The 13469-nt window shown below is 40.9% G+C and overlaps 1 protein-coding gene across 2 annotated transcripts; it reads left to right on the forward strand.

Moving 5' to 3' along the window:
* Positions 1 to 1653: 1653 nt before the first annotated feature.
* On the forward strand, positions 1654 to 10832 carry pgghg (protein-glucosylgalactosylhydroxylysine glucosidase). Of its 2 annotated transcripts, none has more exons than XM_083893109.1 (14): positions 1654 to 1809; positions 4271 to 4550; positions 4623 to 4833; positions 4913 to 5348; positions 5443 to 5562; positions 5875 to 6006; positions 6086 to 6197; positions 6832 to 6904; positions 6992 to 7128; positions 7210 to 7343; positions 9029 to 9124; positions 9206 to 9303; positions 9398 to 9621; positions 10432 to 10832. In XM_083893109.1, the coding sequence occupies exons 1-14, from the start codon at positions 1792 to 1794 to the stop codon at positions 10506 to 10508; spliced, it is 2148 nt and encodes a 715-aa protein (XP_083749235.1). In that variant the 5' UTR covers positions 1654 to 1791; the 3' UTR covers positions 10509 to 10832. The 2 variants fall into 2 exon arrangements, with proteins under 2 accessions (XP_083749235.1, XP_083749236.1); XM_083893110.1 differs by having other exon boundaries at positions 1691 to 1809; positions 4245 to 4550.
* The last annotated feature ends 2637 nt before the right edge of the window (positions 10833 to 13469 follow it).

Below are 13469 nucleotides of genomic sequence, written 5' to 3' on the forward strand. Positions count from 1 at the left end.
GTTTAAGCGAAAAATGTGGTCTCTTTCTCCATTACTGTTATTTTCCCCCACGTTTTTTTTGTTGTTTTTTTTTGCACAAAATTGTTTATTGATGCTTCAAGCTTTATATATCTGAACATATTTACAGATTTTTTTTTTATTATTATTGTTATTGAAAGCTTTCAAATCTCTTGTTTCATGTAGGAGTAAAAATAAAATAAAAGACAGATGGCATGAACAGAGGACCCATCGGCAAGGTGAATCCATCTTCGTGTGACAATGTCAGAGAGTGCAAATAAATAATTGAATAAATATTAATAGAATTAATAATTAGGTCTAAACACGATTGAGTAGGGTTACCTCACTGTTATGAAGTGAAGACGGTAGATAAAACAAAAACACACCCTATACTTTGAAGGGTCCATACAGATGCCTATGAAACTGAGTCGCCTAAGTATCCTTTATTTTTAATCTGAAGTAATGAATTACTGGGTTCCACCTCTTCTTGAATAAGACCACGTCAAGGTTGAGCTTTGATGTTATTTTTTCCATTGTTCCCCCACATTTTTAAGTACACAAAACAAACTTACAACAGACAATATTCCTGTAATCAGAGCTGCTCAAATCTGAATTACTGACGAGTATAAAACTGCTCGAGAGCCCAACAACGCGCCACGTTTCTTATTACTTTATTAATATGCACTCAAATGCAACTAATACTGACCTTTTGACATGATTAAAGTGGTATTTTGTTTTCAATATAACACGATACAAATGTATTTATTTTCATACTATATCATTTAAGTGTGTGTGTGTTTTTTTTATCACAAAAGAGCAGAAAAGAATAATAATCAAAACATAAAATGAAGTACATCAGTAAAATTGAATATATTCCTGTACGTTTTAAGTGTTTTTAAGGGTTTATGTTATTTCTACAGCTCAGAAATGCTTAGTTCTGTGATACTGCAAACTGTTTTAAGGGGTTAATATGGACTGAAGTCAATGAGAACTTTGTTGCACAAGGAAAATTTCATTTCAGGTTAGATTAAAAACATCACTTTCCGCTGTCTGCTCTGCCTCCTGAACTCTCTTCAAGTCAAACTCCAAACATCTGTGGCCAGAATAATAATGTTAAGCATTATTCATGCAATCATTAACTACTGGCTCACTCTAAAAATCAAAATATCCTGCCATTTTAATTCCTCCTGTGTGAACGTTACAAAGCGACCGGTGAGCGGACGACAGATGACATGATTTAGTTTGGAGAGAATGACGTGATATTTCTTGGAAAGTGAGGAATGAACATGTAAACACTCTCGCTGTGACCTGCAGAGTATTTTAACTGTCTCGGCCAAATTGTTCCCGGTATTTAACTACATTCATTCAACGACTGCAAAAAAAAATAAACCTTAAATCTGGAGTTGACGCCACTGACGTCACACGTACAGTAATGTGCTTCATATTTCACTAAAACCATGTGTGCTTGATTGAAGTGGCTTAAGTCTACTGATGTGATTTATATTGACTTAATCTGTGCCATGTTTTACAGCAGACCAAGAATCCAGTCCAGATCTTCTGTGCAGCAGAACAACATTTTCAGGACCTCCTCCTCCTCCTCCTCCTGCTCCTCTTCTCTGTTTTCGAACAAACTTGAAACTTCTTTTAAGAAAAACTTTGACTCAATATGAAGTAAAAAAAAAAAAAAAAGTAGAGAACATGAGATTTTCTTTACACGCTTAACTGTAAAGAACAAACGCTTTGGGGATTTCTGCAGTTTGTTTTTCCAGCTTTTCTTTTTTGTCACAGAAGCTGATGAATCTTCCTGCTCATGTGAGGCTGAAACATTCCCATTAGTGTCCTGTTTAACTTCTAATACTGTGAATGAATGGCTTATTTAAGTCAAGTTAATGCTAAAACGATTACTCAGTGAATACAGACATTGTTAATTAGAAACAGGTTTCAGTCCGTTCACTTTGTTTTTCCCTGTTCCGGTGTGTTTTTGTTCTGTGACTGGTTCGGTATTTTGCAGTAGGATGGCACAACAGTGTCAAAGTACACACACTATAAATAATTTGAGCAACAACATGCGAATATTGTGTGTGCGTGCGTGCGTGCGTGTGTTCTTGTATGGGTGTCTTTGTGAGGACCAAAACAACTCGTACACCTAGTGAGGACTTTTTGGCTGGTCCTCACATACTGACACCCCTAAAAATTGCTTTTTCGTGGCTAAGACCTGGTTTTAGGGTTAGAATTAGGTTTATGTTAGTTTAAAGGTTAGTGTTAAGCACTTGGTTTTAATGGTTTAGGTTAGGGTTAGGGTTAGGAGCTGGGGAATGTATTATGTCAATGAATGTCCTAGCTATACATGCTAAGCAAACGTGTGTGTGTGTGTGTCTTAATCCTCAAAAAGACTGTTAAATTGTGTGGACGAGCCAAAATGTCCTCACAAATATAGTTTTTTTTCTTGACAATTGGTTCACACAGCCTATTAAAGTCATGTACACACACACACACACACGTTTGCTTAGCATGTATAGCTAGCTAACCCTAACCCTTACCCTAACCTAAACCATTACAACCAAGTGCCTAACACTAACCTTTAAACTAACATAAACCTAATTCTAACCCTAAAACCAGGTCTTAATAGGCTGTGTGAACCAATTGTCAAGAAAAAAAAACTATATTTGTGAGGACATTTTGGCTCATCCACACAATTTAACAGTCTTTTTGAGGATTAAGACCTGGTTTTAGGGCTAGGGTTAGGTATAGAACTGGGTAAAGGTTAGAGTTAGGCACTTTGTTTTAATGGTTTAGGGTTAGGGTAAGGAGCTGGGGAATGTATTATGTCAATGAATGTCCTAGCTATACATGCTAAGCAAACGTGTGTGTGTGTCTCAATCCTCAAAAAGACTGTTAAATTGTGTGGACGAGCCAAAATGTCCTCACAAATATAGTTTTTTTTCTTGACAATTGGTTCACACAGCCTATTAAAGTCATGTACACACACACACACACACACACACACACACACGTTTGCTTAGCATGTATAGCTAGCTAACCCTAACCCTTACCCTAACCTAAACCATTACAACCTAGTGCCTAACACTAACCTTTAAACTAACATAAACCTAATTCTAACCCTAAAACCAGGTCTTAATAGGCTGTGTGAACCAATTGTCAAGAAAAAAAACTATATTTGTGAGGACATTTTGGCTCGTCCACGCAATTTAACAGTCTTTTTGAGGATTAAGAGCTGGTTTTAGGGCTAGGGTTAGGTATAGAACTGGGTTAAGGTTAGGGTTAGGCACTTTGTTTTAATGGTTTAGGGTTAGGGTAAGGAGCTGGGGAATGTATTATGTCAATGAATGTCCTTGCTATACATGCTAAGCAAACTTCTGTGTGTGTACATGTTTATAATAGGCTGCTGTGTGGACCAGTTGTCAAGAAAAAACTATCTTTGTGAGGACATTTTGGCTGGTCCACACAATTTTACTGGCTTTTTGAGGATTAAGACCTGGTTTTAGGGTTAGGGTTAGGTTTAGAACTGGGTAAAGGTTAGGGTTAGGCACTTTGTTTTAATGGTTTAGGGTTAGGGTAAGGAGCTGAGGAATGTATTATGTCAATGAATGTCCTTGCTATACATGCTAAGCAAACGTCTGTGTGTGTACATGTTTATAATAGGCTGCTGTGTGGACCAGTTGTCAAGACAAAACTATCTTTGTGAGGACATTTTGGCTGGCGAAACACAATTTTACTGGCTTTTTGAGGATTAAGACCTGGTTTTAGGATTAGGGTTAGGTTTAGAACTGGGTAAAGGTTAGGGTTAGGCATTTAGTTGATGGTTAAGGTTGGTAAGGGTAAGGGGCTGGGGAATGTATAATGTCTATGAGTGTCTGTCCACTCAAAGACTGCAAAACCAGCATATGTGTGTGTGTGTGTGTGTGTGGGTGGGTGCGTGCGTGCCTAATCTAACATCTGTCAGCACAGCGCAATGTTGTACAAAACAACAACATCAGGAAAAGCTCTTGGAAGAGTGCGAGGCCAGGGAAGGGAAGACCACTTGAATCCTGAATCCTGAATCCTGAATCCTGAATCCTGAATCCAGTTCTGGATCCTGGTCAACTGAACGTTGAATTTGCCACAACACTTTCATTTACGCTGCTCCCAATCACCCAGACAAACACGGGCAAAAACACAACCTCCACAGTGGCGGTTAATATACTATTGAACCTGCTTTAAAGTTATCAATATTTTCACCCGTACAGTGAGCCAAAAATAATTGCACCCTCAGCTGAAGATCTCCTGGGATCCTCCTCCTCTCCCCATCATGTCCCGTGATCCAGACCCTTACATCTTCTCCAGTGACACTCTACCCAGCGACCTGCGCTTCCTCCCTCCTCTGGCCAATGGGCTCCTGGGCTGGAGGGTGTACGACAACATCATGCACATTGGTGGTGTGTACAACGGCGAGGCGGGACGTTGTCACAGAGCAGACGTCCCCTGCCCTCTGGCTGCTAAAATAGAGTCAAAGGATCCAGCTCAACATACCTACAGCTTGGACACGCACACAGGTGATCTCTTTGTCGCTGTTGATGTTGCTGTAAACCCGTCATCGATGCTGACCGTCTCGTCCTCTCATCCAGGCATTTTTGCGCACACTCTGAGCTCTGCCGCCGTAACTGCCACACAGACTTTGTATTCCCATCGCCACTACCCCAACCTGATGGTGATGGAGATCTTACTGGTGCGGCAGTTGAGCGCAACGGAGCCAGTAACTGTAAACCTGGTCAGTTCATTCACACCTCGGAGCAAAGACATTGCTTTTGAGTCTGGTCCTGATTACAGAGGAGGGAGGTATGGTGTTAATAAAACACGGGCTTACATTTTTAAAGCTATTTGGCACAAGTGTGATGTTTTACATCTTCACCCTTAGGTACATCAAAGGTCAGACATCCTCTGCTGAGTACCCTGGTGGAGTGTGTCCCACAGTACACCTTATCTGGATCCCCATACCCGAGACTCTGACTCTGCCACCAGAACAGAGCCAGTCTCGCTGGGGCTTCATCCTGATTGCAGACGATAGTTTTGACTCCGCCAAGGCCAAATTTGATGAGGCACTGGATCTGATGGCGACTGGTAACATGCGTCTGTCTCACGAGAAGGCCTGGAGTGAGCTGTGGCTCCAGAGCAAGGTGGAGGTGACGGGGTCAGACAGCCTCTGCAGGGCTCTGATTGGCTGCCTCTTCTACCTCCTCAGTGCTTTCCCCTCCATACATGACACATCCAGCAGTTTTGGTGGGGTCAGTCCTGGTGGGCTGTCCAATGGTGGAGATGGTCAGGACTACTGGGGCCATGTTTTCTGGGACCAGGTAAGGCTGGTGGCAGTTTTATCTATCATGTTTTTTTATTTATCACATGTATGATGATAATGTACCACACAGTGACTCTGCTGCCCTGTAACAGGACATATGGATGTATCCTGGAATAGCCCTTTTCTACCCTAAGTTAGCACGGGCTGTGCTGGAGTACAGGGTGCGGACCATCGATGGTGCAAAAGACAATGCCCAAAAGCAGGGATACAAGGTAAAAAAGACCAGTGGTACACTCCGGTGTCCACATCATAGTGTTTAGTATTAGATGCATATATTTGTTTTAACAAAAACATGAATTTTACTGTGTGTAGAACAGTCGGAGACTGTTAACTGGGAACTGGTTAAGATTTGAATTGCCGTTAGATTAAGGTTAAGTGTGTGTGTGTGTGTGTGTGTGTGTGTGTGTGTGTGTGTGTGTGTGTGTGTGTGTGTGTGTGTGTGTGTGTGTGTGTGTGTGTGTGTGTGTGTGTGTGTTATTATAGATTATATCAATAACAATGAAAGTTTTTCTGTGTGTTTACAGGGATTAAAGTTCCCGTGGGAAAGTGCTGTGTCAGGGAGGGAGGTGTGTCCAGAGGACATTTATGGAAATCAGGAGATTCACATTAACGGAGATGTCACCCTGGCTTTTCAGCACTATCTCTACCTCACTGAGGTGCACTCCTTTCTCCTCTTTCACCATTGTTGTGTGTCACCAAGTACGATGATATGATAACGGAGCCCTTTTGTTGCAGGACCTGTCCATGTTTAGAGAAGGACACGGCAGTGATGTGATATACGGCGTGGCAGATTACTGGGTTTCTAGAGCAACATGGAAACCTGAGGACCAGAAATATCACCTACTAGGTAAAGAGTGTTATTAGTAAGACAGTAAATGCACATCATTTATTCATTGTATCACCATATTTCATTGTCATTTAAAATTTAAACTTTAAGATTTTTTTATTATTATTTAAAGGTGCATTATGTAATAAGTCTAAAGCAACTGGCCATAAAATCCTCCTAATATGTCACAGAGAATAATGGGAATAATATTCGTATAACATACTGAACTCACAAAAAAAAAAATTGCGGACTGCAAATCATGTTCATGTTTTGATATCATGTTTTGGCATGTGGCGCCACCTACCGCCGTCTACCAATCATTGCAGTCAGTAGAGTCTGAGTTGCCGAGCAACCACGGGTTACCAGTTATGTACAGCGCTACAATGGCGGAGAAAACGAAACCTAAAAGACCTTGGTATTTTGAATTTGAGTGTAGTAGCTGTTTTTGGCCACATTCTTACATATGGCGCCTTTTAAATGAATGTTATTTTTGCTACTGTAACATTAGATGTAGTTTATGTTTGTATTTTTGTTGATTATCTTGATTTAATCCATTTGTGGCCAATTTAGAAGCAAAAAAAAAAATTGTCGATCATAGTCGCATTGATATTATCTTTAAAATATGATCAAGCATTTTCACTGTTGTGCTTTTCAGGTGTAATGCCGCCCGATGAGTATTATTACAACGTCGACAACTCTGTGTACACCAACACGGTGGCCAAATTCAGGTACGAGTATTTGAACATTCCCCCCACAATGTGTATTCATTCCTAAATGTAATTTTTTCAAAACGTTCCATAAGCTGTTTTTATCAGTCTGCAGTTTGCTGGAGAGCTGGCCGATCTCCTTCAACACACTGCGCCAAAGGAATGGAAAGAAGTGGCAGAACACATCAAGATACCGTTTGACCAAGAATCTCAGTATCACCCCGAGTTTGACGACTACATTAAAGGTTACATTTTGTATCTTTTTGAGCTAAAGGTAAAGTGTTCCTGGCTTCATGTCAGACTTTTGTCTTTTGGATCTGTCACAGGTCAGCCAGTGAAGCAGGCAGACACTGTCATGTTGGGCTACCCTCTTGGATTGCAAATGTCCGAACAAGTCAGAAGAAACGATCTCGAGGCGTACGAGCCAGTGACGGACCCTCAGGGGCCGGCGATGACGTGGGTAAGACGCAGCGTGTCGTGTGGGTTGCACAAATTTCTGATTGTTTTAGCTTCTTAAATGTGAGTATTGTGAATACATCTTATTTCTGGTTTCTTCGCTCCATATAACAAAGAAATTATTAAAAACTGAATCATTTTGGTTTGTGGACAAAACAAGACATTGGAGAATATCGTCACTTCCAGGTTTCACAAACACTGATCAACGTTTTTGACATTTTCTGACATTTTCTGGCCCAACCGGTTAATCTAGAAAATAATCGACAGTTTAATCGATGATGAAAATAATCGTTAGTTGCAGCTCTAATAGAAGCCCTGCTCTGTGCTCTGTTTAATATTGTTATGGTTTTACTACCATAACCTTACTCAGTTACTCAGCTATAGTGAGATATTGCATTCATTTTACATCATGGATACAAGCTGCTGAAACATTACATTATAGCTGACACCTGTGGCCACACTTGCGTACAGCGATCTTGGCTTAAATCAAATGGATCTAAAGTAAATACACTTGTTTTGAAGCAAAATTGTCTCTACCAATGTCAGAGATGTATGTGGTAAAGATGAAGCTATGAGGTGTAAACCATCATAACACATTTTATATTGTCACCAATGCTTTTTTTGTTCATTTTAACCCTTCGAAAACCTAAGCCTCAAAATGTCCGTGTACAAAAAATGTCCAAAAACAGGCCACTGTTAACTCTACTCTCTGGTGACAAAAGCGCTTAAGCCCAATTTATACTCCTGCGTAAAGTGCTCTGCGTCGACACAGAACCTGTTGAAGAGCCTCTGCATCGTCTCCGGCTGCACGGAATATTTTTTAAGTGTCCGTCACTCCGTCAAGGGACAACGGAGACGGCAAGAGCTACGATAGGTCCTCAGGACAGGCCGAGCTAAGCTGCTCTGTGCCGGCTCACAGTGAGCACCGAGCGTCCACAGAGGGCGGAGCTGATCCCCGCCTATAACGTCGCTGCCGAAATATAAATACGTCATATCTTAACACACACAGCACATGTTTAGACTCTAAATGGCCAATTTCTCGCCTCAAATTATCTTAAAACTGCGTTCCGGGACACAGAAAAGTGACAAACGGCCACTGTTTCAACAACAACAGTCTTTCTCCCTCGGAGGCCATTGCTCACTGTAGCCAAAAGCACAACAACCTTGCGCAGCGACCCCTACTGATCGGTCGGGGAAATTGCAGCGCCTATCCGTCACCACGACGCAGAAGGCTCGAGTGGTCTACATGGTGACGCAGACGGATAACGCGTTACGCAGTCGGAGAAGTATAATGTGGCCTGTATTCTCCGCCTTCCTGCAACATCGTGAGTGAAACGACCGCAATCACACGGCGACACGTTGGCTTTGACCTGCAACTTCTCAGCTTTTTCAGAAACAGTTCACATTTTTCTGATAGCACAAACTGTTGCGTAGTTACGGGTAATGCAAAGTGTGCTCGTCGTTCGCGATACGCTCTGTGTTAAAGGGATTTGACCTTTATCTTCAAATGTGGAGAGATGTATTTACATCAATGTAGAGAAGCATAACATGAAGGAAACACCTTTGAACTGTAGATTTGGACTGAGTAAACACTGGTTGTGAATGCCAGGTGTTGCTGTGTTGCTTGTTTGAAAAAAATTAACATGTGTTTGCAGCTGCACCAATGGTTTTACATCTTTCCACTGTAAGGGTATGTTTGCCATCGGATGGCTGGAGCTGGGGGAGGCGGAGAGAGCTCAACTTTTACTGAAGAAGTGCTTCAGCAACATCCAGGGCCCATTCCAGGTATTCCTGTGACTGTCACACCCATAGACAACACTAATACAATAACAGTGATTGTGTGATTGCCTCTCCCTCTCCTCACAGGTGTGGAGTGAATCATCCGATGGCTCCGGTGCAGTCAACTTTCTCACTGGTATGGGAGGATTCCTGCAAGCTGTGCTGTTTGGTTACACTGGCTTCAGGTCAGTCGTCAGTTTGTCCTCCCGACCCCCACAGCACGTAAGCAGAGAGGCAAAGTTTGACCATCCATTCTTCTTCTTCTTCTTCTTGTTGTAGAGTTCAAAAAGAATGCCTGGCCTTTTCCGCAATTCTTCCCGATGACATTTCCGAGCTCTGCGTTCGTGGCGTCAACTACCTGGGCAGCCAGATGGACTGGCTGCTGAGGAAGGACGAAGTTTGTATCATACTGAGAGAACAGGCGGGAGGTCACCACGGCGCTAAACCCTGTGACCTTCAGGTTGTCCTGACAGCATCAGGGACTGAGATCCCTCTCACACCAGGTAATACACGGGACAATATACACTTTGAAAGTGACGGCGGCCCTTTTATGTGATTAAATATTATATAAATTTGAGATATAAATGTGTTATTTGATCCTTAGACAGTAGACCCAAGATACGTGTCTCGTTCCCATGACAACAGAGGAAGTTGGGATTGAAAATAAATAAATGAAATTGACAAAAAGACGACGTCAAAGTCACTTCCTTCAAAGAAAATAAAACACTGCTCTTTACGGTTTCTGTTTCTGCATAAAAGATCTGGAAAATAAAACCTCGTTCGAATTAAAAAAACACAGCAGCATCATAATAATTCATTTCAATTTGGTTCAATTTTATTTGCATAGCACCAAATCACAACATACATTCCCTCAAGGCACTGTACATAGACAACAGTAATCATTTAGTTTATTCCTCATTTGACCAAGTGGAAAAAAAAACGTGAAACCGTCCTTTAAACAGTAATCATGCACTTCATATCTCTTGTGGTATAACCCAGAAGGACAACAATGAACTCTTTATACATTACAGTCCAGAAAAACACTGGCTCGTTCCTCGGGCTAAAGAATAAATTAAGTGCCGTGTATAATGGCAGCCTCGTGACATTTATCTGGATAAAAATGCATTTATGAGAATAAAAAAAAATCACAAGCTGCATAAGCTGTGTAATTGTTTTCCAATCCCAGAAACATTTATAGCATATATTACTCATGTATTATCACGGTGCACTAAGTCTCAATGGCATCTTTGTGATAAAGAACACATAAGAGTGATCGTGTGCAGTGTTCATTCGTGCGTTTCTGTATTTTTCAGGTCAGCCAGTGACTTTTAAACGGGAACCTGGGTGTGTTCGTAAACTGGATTCAACATCTTCCTGCTGGCCTTTGTGAAACCAGAGCCCCTGACCTCCTCGTCGTCGTTCTCAGTATGCACTATTAAAAATTAACTTACTGTGCAGGTTATTTTACATCTACACAGCTTTTATATCATATCCCAGGCTTTGCTTTCACATGACTGACTGTGGACAAAATATTTGATGTTTAATAAACAAGAACAGCATGAATCCCAAGTCTTTTTTTACTGGAGCTTTTTCTCAGAGCAAATACGTAGTATTCATAGAAATGGAAGTGGTTTATAGATTTAATGAAAGGAAAATGCAGAGGAATTGATATTTTACACACTTCTGTATCAGGCTAAAATGAAAATGTTTTATTTATGACTCTTGATTACCTTTTTTAATAATAAACAACACATGTTTTGCATTTAGGTCTTTTATTATTCTCGCCTTAAAGGGGAAATATGTAGTTTATAGTGCCATCTAGAGGAGAGGCTGAAATTTACAACAAAGAACTGCTCCTCTGCTCACCCCCTCCCTTCCCTGAGCGCTACGGTATCCGCAGCTGGTCAAATGTCGTCCTCGTCGTCTTTCTCCGTGTCAGCAGATGAGGTTCGTGAGGTGAGGGAGAGGGCGGAGCTACCGCGGCCGTAGCAGACGAAGCGGAGAGAGAGGAGGCGGGACTTCAGCTACAAGTAAAGAGACGCTTGTTTTGTTCTCTCGCGTTTGTCCTTACAGGCTCCGGTAGAAACATGGCGTCTCGCTACTAACAGTGGCTATGCAACCGCGGCCATGTTATTTAACATGACTTTTTGAAACACTACAAAACTGAAACAAAAACTATTATACAGCGACAAGACAATGCAGGAGCACATAATATGTATAAAAAAGTGGATTTTGGGTTATATAAACCCATAAATACTACATATTGTACCTTTAAATGAAGATGCACAAAATGATCCGTTTGAAACAAGATATACAGATTAAAAGAATAAAACTGTGAGTACATACTACATATACATATGTACATAAATAAGAGTTCTCACTTTTATAAAATACAGATTTAAATAGTTCATTTGACCTTGATTGGCTGTGTTATTAATGTTGTCTTCGACTTAAAAATCTTTGTTTCTGTGGAGGAAGGCGGTGACTGACAGTACACCATTTAGAAATGGATACAAGTGTCATTAAGAATTTTTGATGGCATTTTAAAGCAGAGACGGACAAAAGAGTGTTTTTTTTTGTCACAAGTTTGTATGTATTTTTGCCTCATTATTAAGACCTGCTAATAACAAGTTTGTCTAAATTCTTGTTTATGGTCAGTGAGTTTTTTTGACTTTGATGGAGAATTTGTTAGTGTGACAGATGTGCTCTTTGAGGACTCGTGTTGTGTCACAACCAACGCCTGCAGAATGTGACCGTTTGCGTTTCAATTCTGTGAAGAGCTTATTCGAGGAAGACATTCGTAAAAAAAAAAACATGTTCTTGTTATTGTTCAATGCTTTACGCGCAAGAGACCGAGTGTGTTGCGTCACTGTTTCTTGATAAACAAAAGAAGCTACAAATAAGCCAGAAATGTGCATCTTTGTTTATATCGGGACATCTTTTACCCTTTATTCATCAGTTTCTCAAATCTGCAATGGTCCAGGCTCTTTCTAGGAAAACATGACAAGACCAGAACAATAAGTCAATGATAACGGTATAAAGTTCACTTTAATAGACTTTTTTTTTGTTTACTTTAATTGACCTGATAACCAAGCCAGTGTTGCATAGTTGGAAAATCTATTATGAGTCCCAATAGAGCCTAGTTCAGGGTATGTAGGCAAGCTTTTCAACACTTTAAAGAGCTAAATTGTAATATACAGTACAAGTATTACAGATAATATACTAAATTAAATTCTTCTTAGCCAAGTGACAATTTCACATATCCACAATTCCATTCTTCCCAGGAAAAGATGACTTCTGTCACTTTTCCTTCATACATTAATTTAAATTTAAATTTGTTTCGTAGCCCTTTTATTTAATGTCGCTCTGTCAGAAAGAAAAAAAAAAAAAAAAGTACAAATACAATCAGAATTTAATGTAATCCGTAGAACACCTTTTATTGCCTTAATCTGAGTAAAAGACAATAAAACGGTGTAAATCGGTGTAACTTAAAAAGATAAAAGTGAAAATTATACAATATCTCACATTCATACGTTTAACTCAAATGTGTAACAGTGTAAACAGCGCCACTAAGTGGCCGATCGGCGACTGACAGAGGCGTGACACGTTCGGCACAACGGTCCCGCCCTAAATTGAAACTTTGGCGGCGCGAGCACGGAAGCGCTCGGTCTCACACAAAACAGCAGCCAGGCGGGCGGGGATTGTTGTGTTTAAACGATATATTACGGGGGGGGATTAAACTCCGCCCGTCTTGAACCGGTGGACGTTGTGAGAAAAACAAACGAGCAAATGTGACGCAAACGTTTTTCTTCAAAAACCTCAGGAAGGAAGTAACACAGAGGAAAGACAGGTCAATAGTACTCGTTTTTAAGTTATTACAGGAGCTTTGTCCGCGAAACTAGTCACGGAATAGCGATAGTAACTGAACCGCACAGTCCAGATGTGTAATTTATAACTAACGTTTACATAAATGGCGAGGGCATGTCATAGTTTTGGCTAGCTAATAGCTTTCTCCTCTGTTTTTAACGCTGTCTGGCTGTAGTGACAGTGAACGTACGTTGACAGAATGTCACAGACAAACCATGCGGAAAGAGACGCTTTCGGACAGTCGTGGACCCGCAGCAGGTGACAGTGACAAACAGCTGCTTTAATGGACAGAAGCGGAGATAAAGGAAGAGTCCCTGGTGATGAAGAGGATGGAGAGCAGGCAGACGGGTCCGAGGATGAAGAGGTGGAACTGACAACATCCCATGCTGGAGTACCAGAAACTTCTGTGGACAACTTGGTTGTGAGTTTCTGGAGAGAACTTAATCGGGATCAGGACAAACTAAAGACTGAACTAGGTGATGTG

Source organism: Microchirus variegatus (genome assembly GCF_963457635.1).
Source record: "Microchirus variegatus genome assembly, chromosome: 8".
Classification (NCBI taxonomy): Eukaryota; Metazoa; Chordata; class Actinopteri; order Pleuronectiformes; family Soleidae; genus Microchirus; species Microchirus variegatus.

Coding starts and splice junctions, on each gene's coding strand:
- pgghg (XM_083893109.1), top strand. Junction 4,551..4,622: donor CAGCTTGGACACGCACACAG/GTGATCTCTTTG, acceptor CCTCTCATCCAG/GCATTTTTGCGCACACTCTG. Junction 6,198..6,831: donor CCAGAAATATCACCTACTAG/GTAAAGAGTGTT, acceptor TGTGCTTTTCAG/GTGTAATGCCGCCCGATGAG.